The sequence below is a fragment of the Bos mutus genome, chromosome X (genome assembly GCF_027580195.1).
Source record: "Bos mutus isolate GX-2022 chromosome X, NWIPB_WYAK_1.1, whole genome shotgun sequence".
In the NCBI taxonomy this organism is placed as follows: Eukaryota; Metazoa; Chordata; class Mammalia; order Artiodactyla; family Bovidae; genus Bos; species Bos mutus.
In genome coordinates, this window is record NC_091646.1 from 91,225,190 (window position 1) to 91,247,546 (window position 22,357).

At 41.3% G+C, this 22,357-nt stretch overlaps 1 protein-coding gene across 2 annotated transcripts; it reads right to left on the reverse strand.

The window, feature by feature from the left end:
* Positions 1 to 2,444: 2,444 nt before the first annotated feature.
* Positions 2,445 to 20,729, reverse strand: ATP6AP2 (ATPase H+ transporting accessory protein 2). Of its 2 annotated transcripts, none has more exons than XM_070365755.1 (9): positions 20,545 to 20,729; positions 16,033 to 16,163; positions 14,271 to 14,402; positions 9,271 to 9,366; positions 8,979 to 9,116; positions 8,064 to 8,117; positions 6,831 to 6,980; positions 5,767 to 5,886; positions 2,445 to 3,494 (listed from the first exon to the last, which is right to left on the reverse strand). In XM_070365755.1, the coding sequence occupies exons 1-9, from the start codon at positions 20,600 to 20,602 to the stop codon at positions 3,300 to 3,302; spliced, it is 1,074 nt and encodes a 357-aa protein (XP_070221856.1). In that variant the 5' UTR covers positions 20,603 to 20,729; the 3' UTR covers positions 2,445 to 3,299. The 2 variants fall into 2 exon arrangements, with proteins under 2 accessions (XP_070221856.1, XP_070221857.1); XM_070365756.1 differs by having other exon boundaries at positions 20,563 to 20,726.
* Between the last annotated feature and the right edge of the window lie 1,628 nt (positions 20,730 to 22,357).

Sequence of the window (22,357 nt, forward strand, 5' to 3'; positions counted from 1 at the left end):
GAGATGGCTGGATGGCATCACTGACTCGATGGACGTCTCAGTGAACTCCCGGAGTTGGTGATGGACAGGGAGGCCTGGCGTGCTGCTATTCATGGGGTTGCAAAGAGTCGGACACAACTGAGCGACTGAACTGAACTGACCTGACCTGAATTTGACCTTTTGCCTGGAAGCCCTGAAGATCTTTTGTCTTAGAAGTCTAAAATGTTACTAAGATATGTCTCAGAATTGGTAGATTAATGTCAGCTTTCCAAGGTACCATTTCAATGGTAGAGACCATTTCAATATGTAGAGTTTTCTCTTATTTGTGGAAAATTTTCTTGGATTATTTTAAAGAAGTTAATGTCACCAAAGATTAGATATACTGAGATCATGTGCCTCTTGACACCATGAGCAAATATCAAACCAACCCCACTGAGGGAAATTCAAAAGTGAACAGTGGTTAGGACTCAAGTGCTTTCACCACAAGGCCCCAGGTTCAATCCCAGGTCAGGAAACTAAGATCCTGTAAGCCGTGAGGCATGGCAACAAACCATCCCAGATTGAAGGAGCAAGGACAACCAAATAGCAACTGTGCTCCTGAACTGGATCTGTGTCCAGTAAAAGGTCACTAGCAGGACAAGTGACCTAACTTAGTAACCAAAGTTTGTTCCTATTATTTGCAACCAAGAAACTAGCCAATACCTATCAGTGGTACAGTGATGGGTCCAAGCAGAGTTCCTTCAAAACATGTACAAACATTAGAGCATGTTATCCCAGTGAATGTTGATTTTCACAGACCTGAAGCATTACCATGCCCATTACATAGATTAAAAACTCTGATTCACAGAGGATTAAGGGATTTGCCCAAGATTGTTCAGCTAGTACGTGGTGAATCAGTTAACTGAATTCATCTGTATTTCAGTCACAGTGCTTCTTAATTAATGCCTTTTTCTGACAACTCTTATTTTTCCAGGGAACTACTGCATAGTCACTTGGTCATGAAAGGCCAGAAAGAAACCTACCTGAAGCCGGATGCCACTGCATGTTTTGGTTGGTTTGATCATCTGTTGAAAAGTAAGTTTATGATGTTCCATATTATTTGGTACCGGTAAAAATGGATATTCAGTATGTAATTCCTTCAAAAGAGACATAGCCAAAGAAAATCAATTCTCTATTATTCCTGATAGAATTGGGCCGTAAGCAGAATCTGGCACATGTAGAATCTCAGATGTTTAATACACTTGAAATACTCCACCAATTAGATATGAAGTGATTGGGTTTTCTCTTTCACTGTCAGTGGAGTAGTCTGCCACAAGCCTGACTTGCCTGCCTCTCACACAAATCTCCACATCGTGATTTATGTTCCTGAACAAATTAGACTTAATTTAAGAGCAAATCATCAGCAACAGGTATAATAATCTTGGCAGAACATTTATTTTAATTAATTGCTCTCTGCCAAACAGACGGGTGCTGGTGCCATTTACCCTATATGGATCAGTGCTGTCATGTAGGTGATTTTTCTTCTTCTTCTAGAACTTAGTCTCCTCAGTTTTAAATTACAAAGGCATTGGTTTACTTCACATTTAATCATAACAATCTAACTTCTATGGCAATATTTATATAATAAACTTGTGGAAGAAAAGTAGATTTTAACCACTCTGCAGCATTATAGATCCCTGTCCCCTAGACATAGGCATGTTGGGTTCCATGGGGGTCAGAGTGTTCCAGGTTAGATGGCTGGAAACACCCTCACCTTCGTGAGCTTGGCAGGAGTTGTGGTGGTGAATACTTGAGTGATTTTAGGACAACTAATTTTTCTTTCCTGTGCAGTTATCAGCTTCACTATAGTTCAATGAGAGGTGAAAAGAAAAAAAACACTCTATGGAAGTTTACCACTGTAACTGTCAAAGGTATCTTGCAGTGGTGGTAGAAAACACAGCTAAATAGACTTCATCTTCTCAAACATGTTAATTAGAAATGATATGATGATTTTTGCGAGAAGAGAGACACAGCTAATTCTAAACCCAAGTAGGGTTCCCAGGGGCAAGGCAGCATAACTCTAACTTAACTACATAAGCATGAAGCTTAAAATTTTAATTGGGTAAAAGTCATAAGCTATAAGACTTTAAAACTAACCCTTAAGCCTTTTACCTTATTAGATGGTCCTTCATATTCTAATCAGTATTTAATAGTTGCATAGTCACTTTTCTAAACACTATAGGGAAATTTAAGCCTTCCCCATCTGAAGTCTAGTGTGAATTTATCATATTCTCTGTAAATTCAATAATAAGCATAGAAAGTAAAATGTCTTCCTCATATTGGTAATGAATCAATCTCAGGAGGTGCAGTGGGAATAAACAAATGTTAAAAAAAAAAAAGTCTGTATAACAAAACAGCCAATTATGATCAAAACCCTGTTTAGGTTTTTACAATAGAAAATAAATGTAGTATTGAAATAACACAAATTTTGAATCATTATTAACTTTATTTGTCACTCTTTATAGACATTGGTCCACTTTCACATAAAAAGTAGGGAGTATCTACTTCCACTTAACAACTTAACATTCTATATAGAACAATTTTGTACCGTAAACCAGAGTAACTTACACAAGGGGAAAAATGACTGAAATCATGCCCCAAGATGTCCCCCAAATGTTTTTGCGTATATGATTACAAGTGTCTTAACGCCACAAAGCTAGTTCCTTCTTAATGTAGTAGTTTTAATATCCACACTTGACCATTCAGATCACCAAAATTTCAGAAGAGATTAAAAAAAACAGCTATCATCTGTCAATCAGATGCAATTGAAAATGTGAATGACTGTGGAAGCACATTCATACTTAATAGCTGCTTGAAGTTAAAAACCTTTTCTTGTTTCAGAGATATTTACATTAAGACATTTACAAATGGTTCATAGTATATAACAGCCCAAATGTCACTTTTAACCTGTCCTGTGTAAGGAAGTTAAACATTTCAAATTCAGTGCATTTTCCCAACATAAATAACACAAACTATTCTAAATGTTTTACATTTATTACAGTGCATATTTCCAAATAGTAGATGGAATGAAATTATATTAAATGGTTATATCATCGTATTTAAGCATATTATGGAATCTATATCACACAAGTCAACTGACATCAATACTATATAACTCACTCTAAAAGAACATCACAGGCACACACAAAAGAGAACAAAATCTGTTTTTTTTTTATAAATTTAAAGTGTACTATCTAGTTTAAACTACACTAAAAGATTTATTTTAATGAAAGAGCCAATTTTCAAACCCTCTTTCTTTCCAAGTTTGTCATAAGGAAAGTTCAATCCATTCGAATCTTCTGGTTTGTCATCCTATAAATGATGCTATCATATCCAGGATCCATGTTCCAAATATTGTAACAGGTGACAATCAGAGTCAAGGCCAAGCCGATCATTATCCAAAGTACCAGGTTGAAAACCACGGGATATTCAAAATTATATTTATATGCAAGGTTATAGGTAGTTGAGGGGTCCTTCTACAACAAAAGAAAATCAAGATGGAAGAATATTAAGTTAGGAAATTACCACAATTTGATAGCTGTGATTCATTTATGTAACAAACATACTAAGTGGCATAAGAGCTACATATACTAGGAACTAAGAAGGAGGAGCCTTCACAAAGAAGATAAACACTGTTGGTGGAAGCAGAAAGTGGCTCAACTGCTTGAGAAAATTTGGCAATACCAATAAAGTTGATGGTGTGCATATACAGTGATCCAGCCAGTTCATACCCTAGGGAACACTTGTATATGTGTAGAGAGACATGTACAAGGATGTCTATCAACAGAATGGATAACTGGCACATCCGTGCAATGAACATGTAGCAGTAAAATGACCTCAACTACTCAATCAGCATGCATGACTCTTAAATACTGAGCCTTTGCTCAGAGAAAAAACATAGTATGATTCCAAACAACATTGTTTAAGCCGAAATGAAGTGAAAGTGTTAGTCACTCAGTCGTATCTGACTCTGCGACCCCATGGACTGTAGCCCACCAGGCTCCTCTGTCTATGAGATTTCCCAGGCAAGAATACTGGAGTGGGTTGCCATTTCCTTCTCCAGGGGATCTTCCCAACCCAGGTCTCCTGCTTTGCAGATTCTTTACCATCTGAGCTATCAGGGAAGTCCTTAAAGATAAATACATCTATATTAAAACTGTAAAGAAAAGCCAAGGAATGGTTAACATAATATTCGAGAGAGCAGGTTCCTCTAGGTGGGGAAGGTAAGACAAGAGGGAGCTTCAAAGGAACAGGTATTAATCCTTCAGCTTTAGAGTGTTACATGTTAAAAATTCTTTAACTAGTATTACATGTTACATACTTTTGTATCCTGTGTGTGGAGGGTGTATCCTGCCAGGGAGGTTTTCATTCATTTCTGCTGGGTGGGGGCCACCCCTCTTACCCGCTTAGGACCAGGGTTTGTGTTGATTTCTTGGCCCGAGGCTTCCCTAGGAGACATTCCACCACCCCCAACACATACCCTGCCTGCACAGCACCCAAGTGGCCTTTCTGTCTCCCTTTGCTGGTGTGTGCATGCTAATGTCACTCCAGTCATGTCTGACTCCTTGCGACCCTATGGACTGTAGCCTGCCAGGCTCCTCTGTCCATAGGATTCTCCAGGTAAGAATACAGGAGTGGATTGCCATGCCCTTCTCCAGGGGATCTTCCTGACCCATGGTTTGAACCAGTGTCTTTTACGTCTCCTGCATTGGCAGGCAGGTTCTTTACCACTACCACCACCCGGAAGTCCCCCTTTGCTGGTAGGTAGGCTGTTTTCTAATCTACCCTCTCATTGTGGGCCCTTTTGGCATCCCAGCTACACAAGGAAGTCTCAGTTCCAACTCCCGACAGCCAGCCAGTCCCTTGGTAACCCAACTGGCAATGTCCTCAGGATAGCCTGGTTACTACACAGTTCTCCAGTTCCCTTTACTTTCTTGAGAGTTAAACTATGCACTCAAAAGGGTGATTTTTTTTTTTTTTAATTGGCCATTATTTAGATGCTCTGTCGTGTGAAAATTTTTCGGTTTGTCTAGCCTGGTGTGCTGTTTTAAACAGAGGTTCTCCCACTCCTATTTAGGAAGAAACAATCTCAAACCAGCCATGTCCAGACTGTCTTGAACACACATTACCTTTGAGCATCTCACTCTTCAGTCCCATGGGGCCCAAAGGAGCGTGTCCATAAAAGACTGGGGATCTGACTGCTCTGAGAGATAAAGCCAGCTGTAAATAATGTTCTTGGCCACATGATGCTTCGGCTGTGCGCATATACACTTGTTTTACTAGGGCTGGCACCCTTGCCTATGATCCTCTAAATGCTTAAAAATCAAAGTAAGATCCAGGCCAAAAATTTGTAGAATTATAGAGAGAGTACATAGCAGGAAAATGAGAGCCGATACCACAAAGATGATGTGCCTCTGAGAAAAGCAGATTCCACAAGTTGAGAGCACCACACTCCTCCTGCATGCTAATGTCTGACATCTCCGTGTAATACCTGTCTTTGAATTATCTCACCAGCTCCGACAGAGTTGCTTTTATCCCTAACAAAGTACATTATCTGATTACAACCCCAAAGAACTGAGCATCACTTACAAAACACAATACCTCCGTGGATAAGAGAAACCTATGTTTTTAATCATTTTTCAGATTTACTGATTGCTCATGCATACTGCCCACAGGTGATACAAGATTTGGTGGGTTTTTTAAGAGTTCATTTTACAATTTTAAAGCATGATCCAAAAATGTACTCACCACTTGTTTTGTCTCAAGGATATTCCTCGTCTTCCTCACAAGGGATGTGTCGAATGATCTGACAGTCACTAACTCTACCACTGCATTCCCACCATAGAGATTGTACATGTCATCTGCAAACTGAAGCGTTAATGGCATTAGTAAGAATCTCAAAACACATACTTATTAAAATTTTTGTAAAGCTTCGGTGCACCTACAAGAACAAACACAATTACCTATTGGCTCATGAAATGCAGTCTTAAAATAGGCAAGTCTTAAAGGTTTTGATTATGTTAAAATATTCAGAAAACTGTTAAGATTCAGCTCAAATACTCAGAATAAGAAAGTAGTCACTGAATTTGTTGGTGTATAAATTGGGAGCAGGGAAGTGGAAAAGGAAATCTTTCTAAGTGGTCTCTGGTTAATCATACCTACAAAGGTTTTAACTGAAGCCTCACTGAAGGGCTGCAGGTGGATAACTAAGGGCAGAGGAAAAGGAGCATTTACTAGTATCTACTACATGTCTGGTGCTGTGCCAAGTGTTGTTCTTTGATTATTTCATAGGGTTTAATGGCGACAGCGTTTCAGGGAAGATGAAAGTCCTGGCAATGGATGGTGGTGCAGTTGCACAACAATGTGAATGTTTTTAGTGCCACAGAACTGTACACTTACAAATAGTTAAATGGTAAATTTTACGTTAGCTATATTTTGCCATGATGAAAAGAAAAAAGTACTGTACTAGAGTTATCAATCATTTCCTATGCTGCCTCTGCCAGCTTTGGAAAGAGATGATCTCTGGTAGTTCTCTGGTGGTCCAGTGGTTAAGATCCAGCTCACTGCCAGGGCCCAGGTTCAATCTCTGGTGGGGAACTAAGATCCTGCAAGCTGTGCTGCACAGCTCAAAGACGGAAAGACACACTGACATCCCACTATATACCTGTGACCTACCTACTCCATCCTCGGCCCTCAAAGAAGGTGAGTAAAAGACTTCAATCAGTAGTCTTTCACTAAGCAGATTTTCCCATTAGGAAGCAAAAAGTCAAATGGTCATACTCTTAACTGCTCACACACCGTGGATGATTTACCTTTTGCAGAGCATCAATAAGGATCTTAGAGGCATCTCTAAATTGTTCAGAGTCTTCCCCATAGTGTTTCCCAATTTCATCCAGGCCTGCTAGCTCCAGTGAGTATAAATCAGGAGAATGATCCTTGGCTAGATGCTTATGTCGAGACAACTTAGGAGAACAAACAAAAGGAAGTGGGTAAAGTAATGTCAAACACAGCCAGTTGGAGTTTTATACCTAAAAGGTACAACAGTGTACCACGGTATGGGCTTCCCAGGTTGCTCGGTGGTAAAGATCCACCTGCCAATGCAAGAGATGTGGGTTCGACCCTTGGATGGGGAAGATCCCCCGGAGGAGGAAATGGCACCCCACTCCAGTATTCTGCCTGGAGAATCCCATGGACAGAGGAGCCTGGTGGGCTACAGTCCATGGGGTCACAAAGAGTCAGACACGACTGAGTGACTGAGCATGCATGCACATACCACAATATACAAAGTCTGGGAGGGTGGCAAATGGAACTGGTTAAAATGGGAGTTTCTGAAATCCAACACAGATCTTAGTTTTTAGAAGCAATTATAATAAAAACTTGTTTTAAAACTTCTTAAAAACCTCAGATATGGGCCAGGGTATGAGAGAACAGGTAGTTGGACCAGTCTGATCCTAGAGAGAGACAAGCCCATCAGTTCACCTCCCACACCACTAGCACTACACTTCCACACTCCCCCAACCAACCCCACTGAAAGTTTGGGCAACAACTGTAGAAGATAGCACACAGGTTAAGTTTTTCTATTTGATCATAGGATTGAAAAGAAAAAAAAAAACATTCACTGCCCCACCCCCCAAACAAAAAAGAACATACTACAGGCATTTTTATCCCCTTCCTGACTTGACAGCACTGTTAGTCAAAACTGTATTTTCTATTGAGGTCGATTTTAGACCCAAAGATAAAGATACAGTAATTAAGTCTTAATATCTGAGGAGAAATCAACAGGTCAGGACTATAGCCAGGGGAGGCCTTACTCCTAGGCCTGTGTACTTGGAGTCTCTCTCCTAAAAGTAAAAATGCGGAGTAATGTGTTAACATGAGATGAGTTCAAAATCCCCAACACCACCACTAATTTCTCAACTTGCATGGAATCAAATCTAAGGCATATGTAAACTTTTTGATTGGTTTCATTACCATTCAAGGAATCTCTAGAAATGTCTTCTGAAGCCAGAATAAATGGAACTGACAAATGAGAGTAGCCTACTTACCAAACTTGAAATATCACGTAGCACTTGCAGTTCAGAAAGAAAAAGGAGATCAACCTGCAGAGAGCAGAAAGAAATGAGCATTATCTTAAATATGCATCCAAGATCTGTATTTGCCATCTATCAAGCGAGGCACAGGGTGTTACAGACATTAAACACATGAGTGAATTTATGCAAGTGTCCTCCATTTGCTAGGTTCACTTCAATTGAAAATGCTTATAGAATAGTACTTCCTAACAAAATGGTGATGTTATTCTCCAGCACAGCGACTACCTCTCAATAACTTTATTTTTGATAAAGCCATGATAAAGCATCCAAACTCTACAGTGGTTTTCCCTCAGGGCATCAGAATATTCTGGCGCACTGCAACGAGGTCTTGCCAATAGCCTCATTTGCTCACATCCCTTGAAGAATAAAAGGTGGTAGTCCTGGTCATCAGAGTAGGTGAAAGGAGGCTACCACAAAGGTGGCATGCCGTGTGGTTAAGAGGGTGCATGAACAGGTGAATAGGTGGTAAAGCTGACATACAGGAGTCAAAGGAAGGGTAGCGCCCTACACTGGACAGCTGAGAATGAATAGGAAAATGAGGCAACACACCAGAAGAGGCAGTGAGTAATAGCTCCCACATTACCAGATCTACCCAGTTCCAGCCACTACCAAAGTGGTCACTGTGATTTCTGGCCTGTCAGGGTTAACTGGTGGCAACCCTTGCACTAGTATGTCATACTATTTACTACAGCCCAGCTCACAGAAAGGGTTCATGAGTCATGTTTTAAATCACACTAATGGAAAAAAGAATCTGCTCAAGCAGGGAGCTTGTACAACTCTTCATTTTCTAAAATTTCAAGTTTGCTCTGAAGTCAGAGGCATGAGAAATGAGTGATATTCATTTATTCATTCAATGACTACACTACTTACTTCATTGTTCCTACTCAGAGAATTGAGGGGAAGTGAAGTGAGAACAGAGTTTTCTTGAAACAGTCGATTGCGGAGCTGTCTGAGCGTTACTGAGAGATCTTCAAAAACCGAGTTTGCCTTCCCCACCATGTACACTCTCTGGAAGAAGAATCCAAAATTGTATTACATTCTGCAGATCAATTCCAATATACCAAAGTCTATCAGCATTTTTCATAAAATTCGTTTTAAATTTTCATTAAATAATGAGAGCTTATTTTTCAAAGCATTTAAAATAAAAACTATCACAACTTACTTCCTCACTGGGAGCCAACTGCAAAACCACAGGAGTTTCTTCAGAAAATAAGGAGTGAATGGAATTTGCCACGCTGTCAAGACTAAAAGGAACTGCCTGAAATTTAAGAGTGAGACCTTAATTATTATCTGAACCCAAGTAGGAAGAAAAATCATTTAAATAGTATTAAAAAGGGAGCCTTAAAAAAAAAGTACCAGCATTTTCTATGGAAATTTAAAAGACCCAAATCATATCCAAATACAAAGAACCTGTTTGAGGATACTGAAGATTAAACAGCCCCCTAGTGGGCCAATGAGTTTGTGTCTCCAAATTGCCTAAATAAAAAACAACTTGCCAAATTAAGGACAAAACACTATCTTGTGCAAAGCATCACTTTCAGCTGGTCATGCGTGTGCTCAGCCCCTCAGTTGAGTCCAACTCTTTGCGACCCCATGGACTGTAGCCCACCAGGCTCCTCTGTCCATGGGATTCTCCAGGCAAGAATACTGGAGTGGGTTGCCATTTCTTCCTCCAGGGGATCCTCCTGACCCAGGGATCAAACCCATGTCTCTGGCATCTCCTGCACTGGCAGGCAGGTTCAGTTGGTCATTCAGGTATTTTTTAGCAGGAACACATTTGGTTTCAATATTGATAAAATGTGCCACAATGAATGTATACTCTACAATAATTTATTAACTCATTTAAGAGGTGAAGGGAATTTGAAGACTTGAATTTGATTGAAAGAAACAGACCTCATTTTTCATTTCAAAACTTTAAAAATGTTTAAGGGATGGGAGGGAGGTTCAAGAGGGAGGGGACATACATCTATGGTTAATTCATGTTGATGTAGAAACCAACACAACATTGTAAAGCAATTATTCTCCAATTAAAAATAAATAAAAATTTAAAAATAATTTTTAAAAAAGGAAAAAATGTTTAATAAGGTGTAGGGTTTAGTCTTCAGAGGGACTGAAGATTCCTAGGCAAGGCACAAAGTATGTCACAAGAAATTTGAATGTGAAATTTATCTTGGGACCACATGGTATTAATAAACTGAAATTGGTAATTGTGATAAAATGTACTTTTTCCCCTGAATTTCTTGTTACAGTGTAACATACATATGGGGCTTCCCAGGTGGCTCAGTGCTAAAGAATCTGCCTACCAATGTAGGAGACACAGGGTCTGATCCCTGGGTCAGGAAGATTCCCCTGGAGGAAAAAATGGTAGCCCACTCCAGTATTCTTGCCTAGAAAATTCCCATGGACAGAGATTTGTGGGCTACAGTCCCATGGGGTTACAAAGAGTTGGACGCAACTGATCATGCATGCGCACAACATACATATAATATGGTGCATAAATCTTGGCTTAACAATTCAGGGAATATTTATAAATGGATATTCATATAACCCCACCAGATCAAAATAAAACATCAGCACCCTACAAGCCTCTCTACCAACTCCCTCCACCCCCAAGGGTAATCAAAATTCTGACTTCTACTCCCATAGACCTGTTTCTGCTCCCACGTTATTTTTTAAAAGAGATAATGGTAATTTTTTCCCTCAAAAAGTATTTTATTCTTATCATTATTAAAACAAGCAATATAGTAGCAATGTTTTTGTTTTAATGGAGATTTCTCAGAGTGACTTTTTTCAGTAGTTTCTTTTACTATTAAAAGGTTCATGTTTATAAGTAGCATGTTAATGTGGGCCAAGCAGAAATAAATGTTTAGTAACTGAAATTAATTTTTTTCTCTTACTCAATGCATATCAACTCTTCCCCAGATTCTCTTCAAATAAGTTAATGTTTAACTGAAGAAGGGGAAGAGAGTTCCAACTTGCAAAAGCATCCTTTTTATAAGCATCCGGAGTCAACCACAAACGCGCTCCTTTTGCAATCCCACAGTCAACTTCTTGGGCTTTGGAAGAAATATGAGAACACGGAACACAACTCTCCAGCCGCATTTCACCCCAGTGGCATTCATGGCAGGAAAGCTGAAGATTAAAGGTGGCATGTCCCTAGCAGTCAAACTGGAGAAGCTACTGAGTTAGGTGAACGCCAAACTGGGGAGGAAGAACGGATACAGACCTGCTAAACTGGAAAAGGAAAAAAAGCTCATGCTTAAAACTATAAGGATACGCACATGTTTGTCCTAGAGAACATAGAAATCCTCTATCTATAGGACTTGAAACTAATGATAACAGCTAGCTAATCAAATAGAAGCTTCATTAAGTGGAATTCTAAAGTTTTTGTTTGTTTTGGGGTGGATCTTTTCCCTTAGAGGCAGTCAGTCAGGGTCAAGCAGTAACATGAGCTCTTTTCAGTTTCTACTCATGTAAAATGAGGCTACTGTTTTTAAAATGTTTAAATTTCAGATTGTAGGCTAATGAAAATCTGAAGGGCATTTTGGATTTTTAATGTATTTTTTTAAAGAGATCTTCTACAGTGATTTTCACAGAAAATCACACACAGCAAGCTACTTAATAATGTTTGTGAAGACTAAGAAAAATGTTTTAATACACCTTTCGTTTTTATTGTTCCCTTCCATTTACTCTGAAATTCTTCTGGTTTCTTTAGCTCACAAATTTCCAATCTTTGAAATTATCTAACATGTGCATTTAAGGTTATAAATTTCATTCTTACCACTTTAGCTGCACCCCACAATTTTAAAAATATATGGTACATTTCAGTTCCAAATAATTTCAAAATCTCTGCTGTAGTTTTCTCAACCGATGATTTAGGACTGTGTCTGTTCCAGTATCTTTTCTTATTGACTTTTAAAAAATTTTTATACACATGCCACTTAAGAGACCAGTAGTTCTATAAGATTTTTTATGAAAATAAGTTTGCCCGTTTCCTATTCCTCTGAGGTACTCACTTTCTTTCCTCCATCTTTCTTCCTCACTTGAAGTTAATTTTTTTCAGTCTTATTGAGATAATTGACATATATCACTGTATAAGTTATCACTGTGAAATTATTACCACAGTAATAATTACCATCATCATACAGATACAAAAAAGAGAAAACAAAAAAGAAAATTTTTGTCCTTGTGATGAGAACTTAGAATTTACTCTTGACAACTTTGATATGTATCATACAGCAGTGTTAACTACACTGTCATGCTGACAACATTACATTCTTTGTACCTACTTGTAGCATTCGCTTTCAAATCCTTTGTCTCCTTTTCTTCTTACCACCATCCTAAATAATGTGTTTATATTGCTACATCTTGACTTCACAATTTTAGGCATTGCCTATTCACTGCCCATTATAGAAGATGAGGATTTAGCTCTCCCACATCACCAGCCAGAGCCCTGTCTCCTTACATGCAGTTTCTCTCTCTGCACCTTTCCAACAGTTACATCATAAATCATTTTATTATGTCTACTTAAACAGTATCCTCAGCCTGGCTTCATACTGTCCAGTTGCTGCTTTTCCCTTCTTGCACTTCAAATCCCCAACGGCAACGATGAGGAGTCTGCTACCGTTTTGCTCTCATTCCTCTGTCACGACTGTATCTCTTCTCTCTGGTAAGACTCAGTGTCCTTGATGGGTCTTCAGTTTCACTCATATTTAGGCGTTGATTTGACTTTAGCCTACCTCAGCGTGCTCTAAACCCGAGGACTCATAGCTTGTGTTTGTTTCTATCATTTGAAGTCATTTTTTAAAAGTCTCATTTTTTTTTTTCAGATTTAACTGCATTGTGATCCGAGAAGGTGGTTTATATGATACTGATAGTACCCATTGAGCTTTGCCTTGTGGCCTAGTACATGGTCATTTTTTTGGTAAACATGTCATGTGCTTGGAGATACTGTATACTAGACCACAGGAAAAGTCTGAAAAGAATCCCCCCTCCCAAATCAGCATTGTATATACCAGTGTTATAATGCAATGAAATTAGAAACAGAATAATTAAAAATTATCCTGAAAGAACCCACATGTTACAACACTTCTAAATAACTCATGGGTTAAAGAAATCAATATAAATTACAAAATATTTTTAAGTGGAAATGAAAGTACCACATCTCAAAAATAACTACCTCTAGTTTCTAGCCGTTCCTTTAACTTTCTCACCATTTTAATATATGTATGTATTTTCAAGTCTCTTTTTGGGACTGGTTTATTATCTGTAGTTCTAGGGGGTGAATTTTGTTTGTTGGACCTGCTGACTTTCTCATGGCATTTTTTCCCCTTCAAGTGTTCGGTAAATTCAACTCTTCAATTCTTTCTTTTACCAAAACAGCCCTGGATTGTAGACATATATCTGTGTGGGGTGCATTGTGTGAATTTGAAGTAGCTAACTGCCCAGTATAAGCCCATAGTTCAGATTTCTCATAGGGGGCTCTTTGCGTTCCACAGCTAAGGCTGGCAAGCCAGCTCCTCTGTGGTAGCCCTGGGGCAGCTGGGGGTTCCTTTCAAGAACAAGACAGCATTTTTATAGCCCCTGGCTTTCTGTAAGGAACACAATTTCACCTTCAGCTCCTGCTCATCACTGTGGCTTCCATATTTTCTATTCATATCTGGCACCTCTGTGTATCCCTTTCTTGCTTTCAATTTTATACATGTAAAGATGTTTGCTGACTCCATACACTTACAGTAGAAGGAGGGCCTTTCACAACAGTTCAGTCAGCCATATTGCCTGAAAAGCCAGTAAAGGAATAAGTGAGCCAGCAAAACTGCCCCCAATCTTTTCCTTACCAAAAGAAATGATAAAATTCTGAAGGGAAGGTGATGAAATAATGCCCGAGAATATGTCAACAGGTTACACCCTCAATTGGTTTTTCAATCCTCTATTCTCAGAGCGGGGCAATTTCTTCACCTCTTACCTTAGAAAGTACTCTCATGCATAGCAAGCAGCCAAGTTTCAATCAATTTGCAACCATCATATTAAAAAAAAACGAAACTGCCTTTTACTTATCAGGGCATTAAAAGAAAGACGAGTGTTTAGAACACAATCCATAATGACAGCTGACAAGACAAAATTTTAAATGCATCCCTTTAATTCTTTATAGTAAATACTCACATTCTCCAAAGGGTACGAAATGACACTGCCTGGGGGTAGAGCAAGCTTGTCCACTCCTTTCACCATCACCATAACAGTAGCCCGAGGACGGTGGAATAGGTTACCTACTGCAAGGCCCGGCCAAGAAAGGTCCTGCACGTTGAAAAGCATGAAACTGTGCTGAATTATCAATTCAGGAAACCATTTCCCCAGTAACATCTGACAAGCACAATTAAGGGGTTCTGGGATGATACCAGCAATGAAAACTCATAGGGACAGCAAACATCTTATTTAAGGCAGTAGCTGCAATCTCCTAATTGAGGATGCTGAGTTCTACCTTCTTCATTTTAACGGCTACAGACTTGAAACAGTAAAGTCTAATAATAAGTCATCTCAAACCTTCTGTGGAAAAAAGCAGGCAGGTGAACAAAATGTAGGTACTTTCCAAATTCCAGATTATGAAATACTTTCTCCTCCATGTAACTGTGGATATTTTCTTCCCTCACATCGTCCTTTGCCCTTATCTACTACAATATCACGTTTCTCTTTCACAGTGACACAGCAAGACTACAACATTCTCTTTAGACTAAGCACTTTATAAATAAAATTCCTGCTGAAAGTGACTGTAGTTTATTAATAAGTACTTCTAAAGGTTATTTTGACAGCCATTTGTAGTCAAAATAGTTTATTAATAATTACCTCTAAAGGTTATTTTGACAGCCATTTGTAGTCAAAATTAAGTTCATAAAGAATAAGGTACAAATTTCATACTTAAACAGCAAGTCACATTCATGCAAGGAGCTCCACCCAGAGGCCTAACCTAGAGGCAGTTCCTGTGCACAGCTTCTGGTTTCAAGGGCACTCAGGACCTAGGAAGAACATTCCTCTGAGTGACTGATGATGTCTACAGACCACCTCAAAAGCATCAAACCTTAAAGTGGGAGGAGACAGGGAGATAGAACAAACTCCATCTCCTTTCTTCCAGCCCTGAGCTTGAAGCTCTCATGTTGACTGGATCTAGGCCCTCTCCGCAACAATCGCACGTAAGCAGTCGGTTACTACAACAGGTTATGACTACTGACCACATTATTTTCCTAAACTCAGGTAAGATGTATATACACTGCATCATTCATAATAAATTGCAATGGGCTGAATGCTTGTGTCCCCTCAAAACTCATGTTGAAATCCTAACCCCCCCAATGTGATGGTATTAGGAGGAGGGGCCTGAGGGCGGGAACTAGGTCATGAGGATGGAATCCTTATAAATGAGATTAGACCCCTTATAAAGGGGACTCCACAGGGCTCTCTCTACCACATACAACAAGAAGTTGGCACTCTGCAACCTGGAGAGGACCTTCACCATGCTGGCACCCTGATCTTGGACTTCCAGCCCCTAGAACCGGAAGAAATAAGTGTTGTTGTTTATAAAACACCCAGTCTGTGGTACTTTGTAATGGCAGCCTAAACTAAGACACAAATCTATCACATGTACTGCAGAAAACCAATAAATTTATACATCCTATTAACAGCAGGACAGATGCATTCGCTAATACAGCAAAGGACGTCACTACTATGAATAAACGATTACATGGTTAATGTTTTATAATGATTTGCTTTCATAACCAAGCTTGGAACACTTACCTAAAATCTCCCTGACTACAAATTAATTTTTTACTTTTATAATCTGTACCTATGTTTGCCTGCTACTCTCTTGGGCTATTAAAATAAATCAACAAAAATGCTTTCAGAAGCAGCTCCAGATATTTTTTAAAAATACTCATACCTCTTTCACAGAGAAGCCCATGGACAATGCAGCCACGTCTGGGATTCGCTCTCCTGGAATAGGCCAATTTCCATTCCGGAAAACAACAGACCCTGGTGATCTTAATATACTGAATTCGTTCCCAAAGACATCTGAAAAGAAAACAGATTGATAGTCAGCATCACAAAATTTCTGCAACCGCACTGAAAAATTTTAAATACATACTTTCCCATTCTCCATTGACTTAGCATACTAAATGTTGAACGGACAAAATGCTGAATCCTAAACATCAATAAATTCTTTTACAAAGTATACTGCAAGAATTTAAGTCCATACCTTCTGCTATAACAAAGTTACAGCAATGAAACGATTCTCATAATGATGTAGATGCCTTCCTAAACAGGGGCATGTGACAATTTGGCAAGAATTAGAAATCAGTAGCATTTCTCCAGATTTTCAAGAACAAAAACCAAAATCCTGACCCCAACTAGAAAGGAAGAAAATAAACTTGAAATCTCTAAGTTATTTCTACCACCAGTTCTCGCTTCAAAATGCAAATTCAAAAAATCTCTAGTATATCACTCTGAAATTTCAACCGGTTAGTCTATCTTAGGATAGATCCCAGCTTTCCTTATGTCCCACAGGCAAAACTAGTGAAATGAGAACTGTCAAATGGGGGGGGGGTACACATTACCAGTTAGAAGGTGTAATACTTCAGACTGTAGACACAAAGTCCAAGACATAGTATTTCCAACGGACATACAGGAGGCCGAGAAAAGGTAGACTCCTATACCAAGAAACCGCTGCTTCATGCAGGCATCGCCACGATACCTGAAAGGTCACCCATCCTCTATGTGAACACGACTAGTGAACGGAGACGCCACCTCAACTTACAAACCCTACATTTGCCAGGAATCATCTCCATTGTCCCAACACTCGAATTCTTCACAAAGTGTAAGAAGTTGGCTTCCCAACTTGGAACAGACCCTGTACCAGAAGTTAGGTGGCTGTATGGTTGGGGGCATAAAAAGCTGGCCCTGTACAGCACGAGTCCCATGAGGGCAGGGGTTTGGGTTTGTCTTCTTCACACAGTAGCCCCAGGGTTGAGAACAGTGCCTGGCACATTGCTGCTCCATAAATACTTGTTGAGGGAGTGAATGAATGAAGCTACATCTTGCACTAGCCCTTTTCCCTCTCAACTGGTTCTTTTATTTGAGCACACACAAATACTTGTAGGGTGCTCCCATTCTAAAATCCAAACCACAGAAACTCTCCTTTGGTCCTACCAGCTCCCTCCTGCCTCTGCTTCCCTTCAGATGAAGAACCACCTTGGAAGAGTAGTCAGCCACCACCTGGCTCCTCTGCTTCTTTATCTCCTATATGCTACCTAACCCACAGCTTCTGACCCCACCACGCCACTGAAATGACTCACCAAATCCCAGAGACAGTTTGCAACCCTCAATTTATGTAACGTCCCAAAGCGGCTGATTCTGTCAACTCTGTCCTTGAAACTCCTGCCCTGGTCTCCCTAAGCCTGGGCCCCTGGTTTTCCTCCCAGTCCCTCTGGCTGCCTTTCTCCTCAGTTTCTTCCCCTTCCCCTGCTTTAAAGCAGTGACATGCAAACTATTTAGATTTCAACCCTTCCAGTAGGAAGCTTGAAAGTATTCCCAATATACGTAATATACTTAATATACACAATATACTTAAAAACTATGCAGTCGCAAATTATAATGTAACAATGGATTCATAATATATTATGAAGCACACAAAATCAAGCACACTCCACTTTGGAGATCTGTGGCTCCATTCTTGACCCCCACTGCTTCCGGTTCTACGTTGGCTTCCCCCCTGCCTGAACCCATCTACTCCCTAAGGCTCCAAACACCAAAAGCACACTCATGGTTCCCAGATTTTTATGTTCAGCCTAGATTTCTCCTTAAGCCTGCTGCCTAGATATCCAGCAGTCTGCTGAGCATTTCCTTCCAAGTTCCATGGGTGCTTCAAACGCAACAGGTTCAGAACTGAACTTGCCGTTTTCCCACACACGCCTCCTGTATTCTCTGTAGCAAAGGATGACGCCACCTTCCACCCAGCTGTTTGAATTAATCATCTTTAAACCCTTCCTCAGCACCACAGCTCATCAACCTCTGAGTTCTGTCCATCTTTGCTTCTCATCTCCCGAGCCCTTTCCCCTCCATGTCCAGGGCCCTCCTTGTGGCTAGACAAAGCAGGCCTCCTTGTGACCAGTCATGCCACTCTGACCCAGTCTTCCTAGCACCTTTTCAAACTACAGATCTGAATGTTCACCCTTCAGCTCAACCACCTTCTCAGTGCCCAGAGCCTCTGAGACAAAATCCAAAACGTAACACCCAAGGCACTTCACCACCCTTCCTGTGGAATCTCTGCAACTTTAACTCCTACACGTTTCAGCTCCACCAGACTCTTTGCTCTTTTGCTCTCATATCTCTGTGCTTTTACACATACTGTTCTGTCAGAAAAGCCTTTTCTTCCCACCCCAACTGTTCATATATTTACATGTGAGGCACCTGGCCTAGGGAAATTCCCCCCAGCCTCCCTAATCTGGGCTAGAGGTTAAGAATCCTTCCCTTTGGGAACGACCACCATACTGTGCTGTCATCTCTGAATGAAGATGAAATCATCATCTAAAAAACTAAACAGGTCCTACTTTTGATCTCTGAAGAATCACTGACCAAATCGAATCCTTCTTCAACATGGCACCCCTTCACATTCACGTGTTCACCCTTGGCCTTTCCCCTCCAAACTAACCATCTGAATTTTTTTCCAAATACTCCTCATGACCTGGTATTCACTTCTAGTTTACTTCTACTCTCTCCCCAGTTTGGTATCGCCATTTTAAATGACATATTTTTTCCTCAAATAGAGAAGTCAGATCTCTTAAAAGATGTTTTTCATTTAGTCACATTTAGTCACTGTGGAAAACAGTAATTTAACCTCATCTGACAAGACCACAGCAGTGAAGAACCTGACAGGATCAGATTCTTGGTCTGTATGAACCAGACTTTTCTAGTTAGGAAAGCAGGTTCAAACCATGTACAGAAGCAATTATTTGCCTCAGACCAAAACTTAACAAAACCCCCCAAACCTCAATGATCACAGGAAGATCAAGTATAACATTAAAACATGAATTTCAGCAAGATGTTCAGTTAAATCACAGTATCAAAGGGAAGATCTTTACATTTCCAAAACCAAGTTTAAAAAATTAAATTCTCCTGAAGTACCCAACTAGAAAGATCAGAACGACCTTGCCAGAGCCAGAGACGAAAGGAACAATACAACTCTAAAATTCTAGTCATGAAAATAAGCCAACTACCATCAACACAACACTGGGCCCCTCCAGGGATGGAGAAGAACTTCAGACTTCAAAAACATCAAAGGTCTGTATCTCCCCGTAAAATTAAACCACCATTTCCAAAGTGAAGTGTCTCAGCACTTCACAGAGCAGCAGCACAGGCCGTCTACAGATTTTTAACCTCTCAGTTTTAAATTGGCACACTGGGGAACAGGGACCCATTCCTCCAAACTGTTCTCCATGTGGTCTCATGTTCACCACCCTCCGTGCCCCTAGTTCCAGCACCCATCATTCTCACACCTGTGTCACAGCAGGTACAATAGGAAAGGCCCAGGCTTTGGAGCCCACTGATCTGGGTTCAATTCCAGGTTTGCTGCTTACCACTTGCGTGCTGTGGGGTAATTTATCTAGGCTTGACCACTCTCCTAAGGACTGATGCAAAATTAATTACATGATACACGGGAAGAGGCCAAATAGGAGGTGACTGGCATTCTCCTTGCTCAATATTGGGGAACCTAGATTCACCGAGAAAGCTACCATTTGACATGTGACCCCAAGAACGTGACTCATGTCTTAGTTTCCAAATCCTTAAAATTGGGAACTACTGCAAACTTTACAGAGAGGTACCTGGAATCCTCCTTGAGAAAATAATCACACAAAAACAATTACTAATACTCCACTTCCAACTTTCGTATCCTAAAACCGTGGGGAGGGGGGAGGGGGGATTTCACCAATTACTGATGACAACTGCTACAAATGAAGACACCAAAAAATGCCAAGAAAAGCAGCAGCTAAGGGCAGCTGGGACATCGGCCTCTTCGCAAAGGGCTGCAGTTCATCAGCTGATTGAAGTACCCAACTAGACAGATCAGAACGACCTTCCGGTCCTCCGAAGCGCCTCCCGAGGCGGAAGAGGCCGGAGTGAGACAGCTGGACGCGCCTTTCTCGAAGAGGCGGAAGGTGGAGGCCGGCTCAGGTGCCCCCACGCAACCCAGCCCCGCCCGCCCGGCCCAGTCCCTGCAAGCCCGCCAGGCCCCGCCGCCACAGGCTGGCCCAGAGACAAGACCGAGAGAGAGACGGCTGGGGCGAGGCCACCGCCGGCTGCCCGCACTGCGGCACCCGCCCCACTGCCGCCCACCCTTGGCTGCCCGCGACCCCCGAGCCCAGCGGCCCTCGGAGCTCCCTCGCGGAGCGCGCCCTGCCCGCTCCCGGGTCCTCACCCGCCACCAAGAAGGACAGGAACACGACGAGCACAGCCATAGTTCCGCGGCGGCTGCAGCAGCGCAGGGCGACGCGGAACTGGCCAGCAGGACGCTACGACCGGCGCAGCACGAGGGGGTGACGAGCTCGGGCTCGCCCCGACTCCCAGAGCCCGCCCTGCCGTCGCCTCCCGCTGGGACGGTCTCCGCCTTCTCCACCAATCCCTAGCTACGCCGCGCTTTGCGGGAGAAACGTAGCTTGGGAAACGTCAGCGTGATGGAAGGAGCCTAACGTGATGGATGGAAGGCCCTGCCAATGTCAGGCAACGATCGCCGAGTAGGGCAGTCCCTCCCCCGGCCCGTGACGAAGGGTCATGAGATGGAGGGTAGGGCTGGGGATCGGGGGCTGAGGGGGAAGGACGGAACCTATCAAGGGTTGCAGAGAGCCCCAGAGAGACCACATGGTGGGGCTGCCTCCCGGGTGTGGACCCTTTCGCCAGTCTCGAGTGCCGGTCTCCTACCAGGGTGTGTGTCGCGGTCGCGTGGTCCCGCCCCACTAGGGGTGCAGCTGTGAAAGCTGCGAGGCTGGTTTGGGCTTCGCTCTAACAATTACACAGATGCTGAGCACCTGCTTGGAGGAAGCCAGGCGCCTCGGGAAATCCCAGCACTCCAAGTAGGGGTGCCAGATAAACTACAGGACGCCCAGTTACGTTTGAATTTCAGATAAACAACGAATAATTTTTAGGATAAACGTCGTGAATATTTCATGGGACATACTTAAACTAAAAAAAAAGTTATTTGTTGTTTATCTGAAATTCAAATATAACTGGGCGTCCTACGTTCTGATTTGCTAAATCTGGCAACCCTAAGACTTATTGATCTACCCAAGAGTTAGTTAATTATTTCCTTCATCCATCCTTTAGTATGTGAAGGCTGCTGCTGCTGCTGCTAAGTCGCTTCAGTCGTGTCCGACTCTGTGCGACCCCATAGACGGCGGCCCACCAGGCTCCCCCGTCCCTGGGATTCTCCAGGCAAGAACACTGGAGTGGGTTGCCATTTCCTTTCCCAATGCATGAAAGGGAAAAGTGAAAGTGAAGTCGCTCAGTCGTGTCCGACCCTTCGAGACTTCATGGTCTGCAGCCTACCAGGCTCCTCCGTCCATGGGAGTTTCCAGGCAAGAGTACTGGAGTGGGGTGCCATTGCCTTCTCCATGTGAAGGCTAGACATAACCAATTTGGCCAGTATCCTCCCTTCTCACATCTCATGGGTTGTTTTTTTTTAACCTCCATATGAAGCAAGAAGTGACAATGTATCAACTGTGTTCAGAAAACAGCTGATGGCCTTGAAACACGGATGTGGTTTCAATATGCATGCATAGGAGTTATTTCAGATAGCAAAAACTAAACTGTGACAGGAAGAAAGCCCATCAGGTTACCATTAACTGTTTAAGTTCAAAACATCAACTCTAAAATCACTGATTTGAAAAAATAAATATCAATAAGAATTTAATCATTTTTTAAAAATTCATTTTTAAGCATGATGGAATCATTTATCTTCATATCAACTAAAATTTCATTCTTTGTGCATCTTACTACATATTGTAGAACAGGTTCTAGACAACAGTCCTAAAAAAATTTGTCTAAACTTTATTTAGGGGCATAATCAGCTAAAAGTAGAGCACAACTCTTGCAATTTCATCCAGCCTGAAAAACTGGGAGAGGAGTGAATTTTTCTGTTCTTGAAAGAGTTCTAGGACATTCTTATTTCTTTTAATTTGAAGTAGACCAAAAATATTATAAATAGACTGGAACATAAT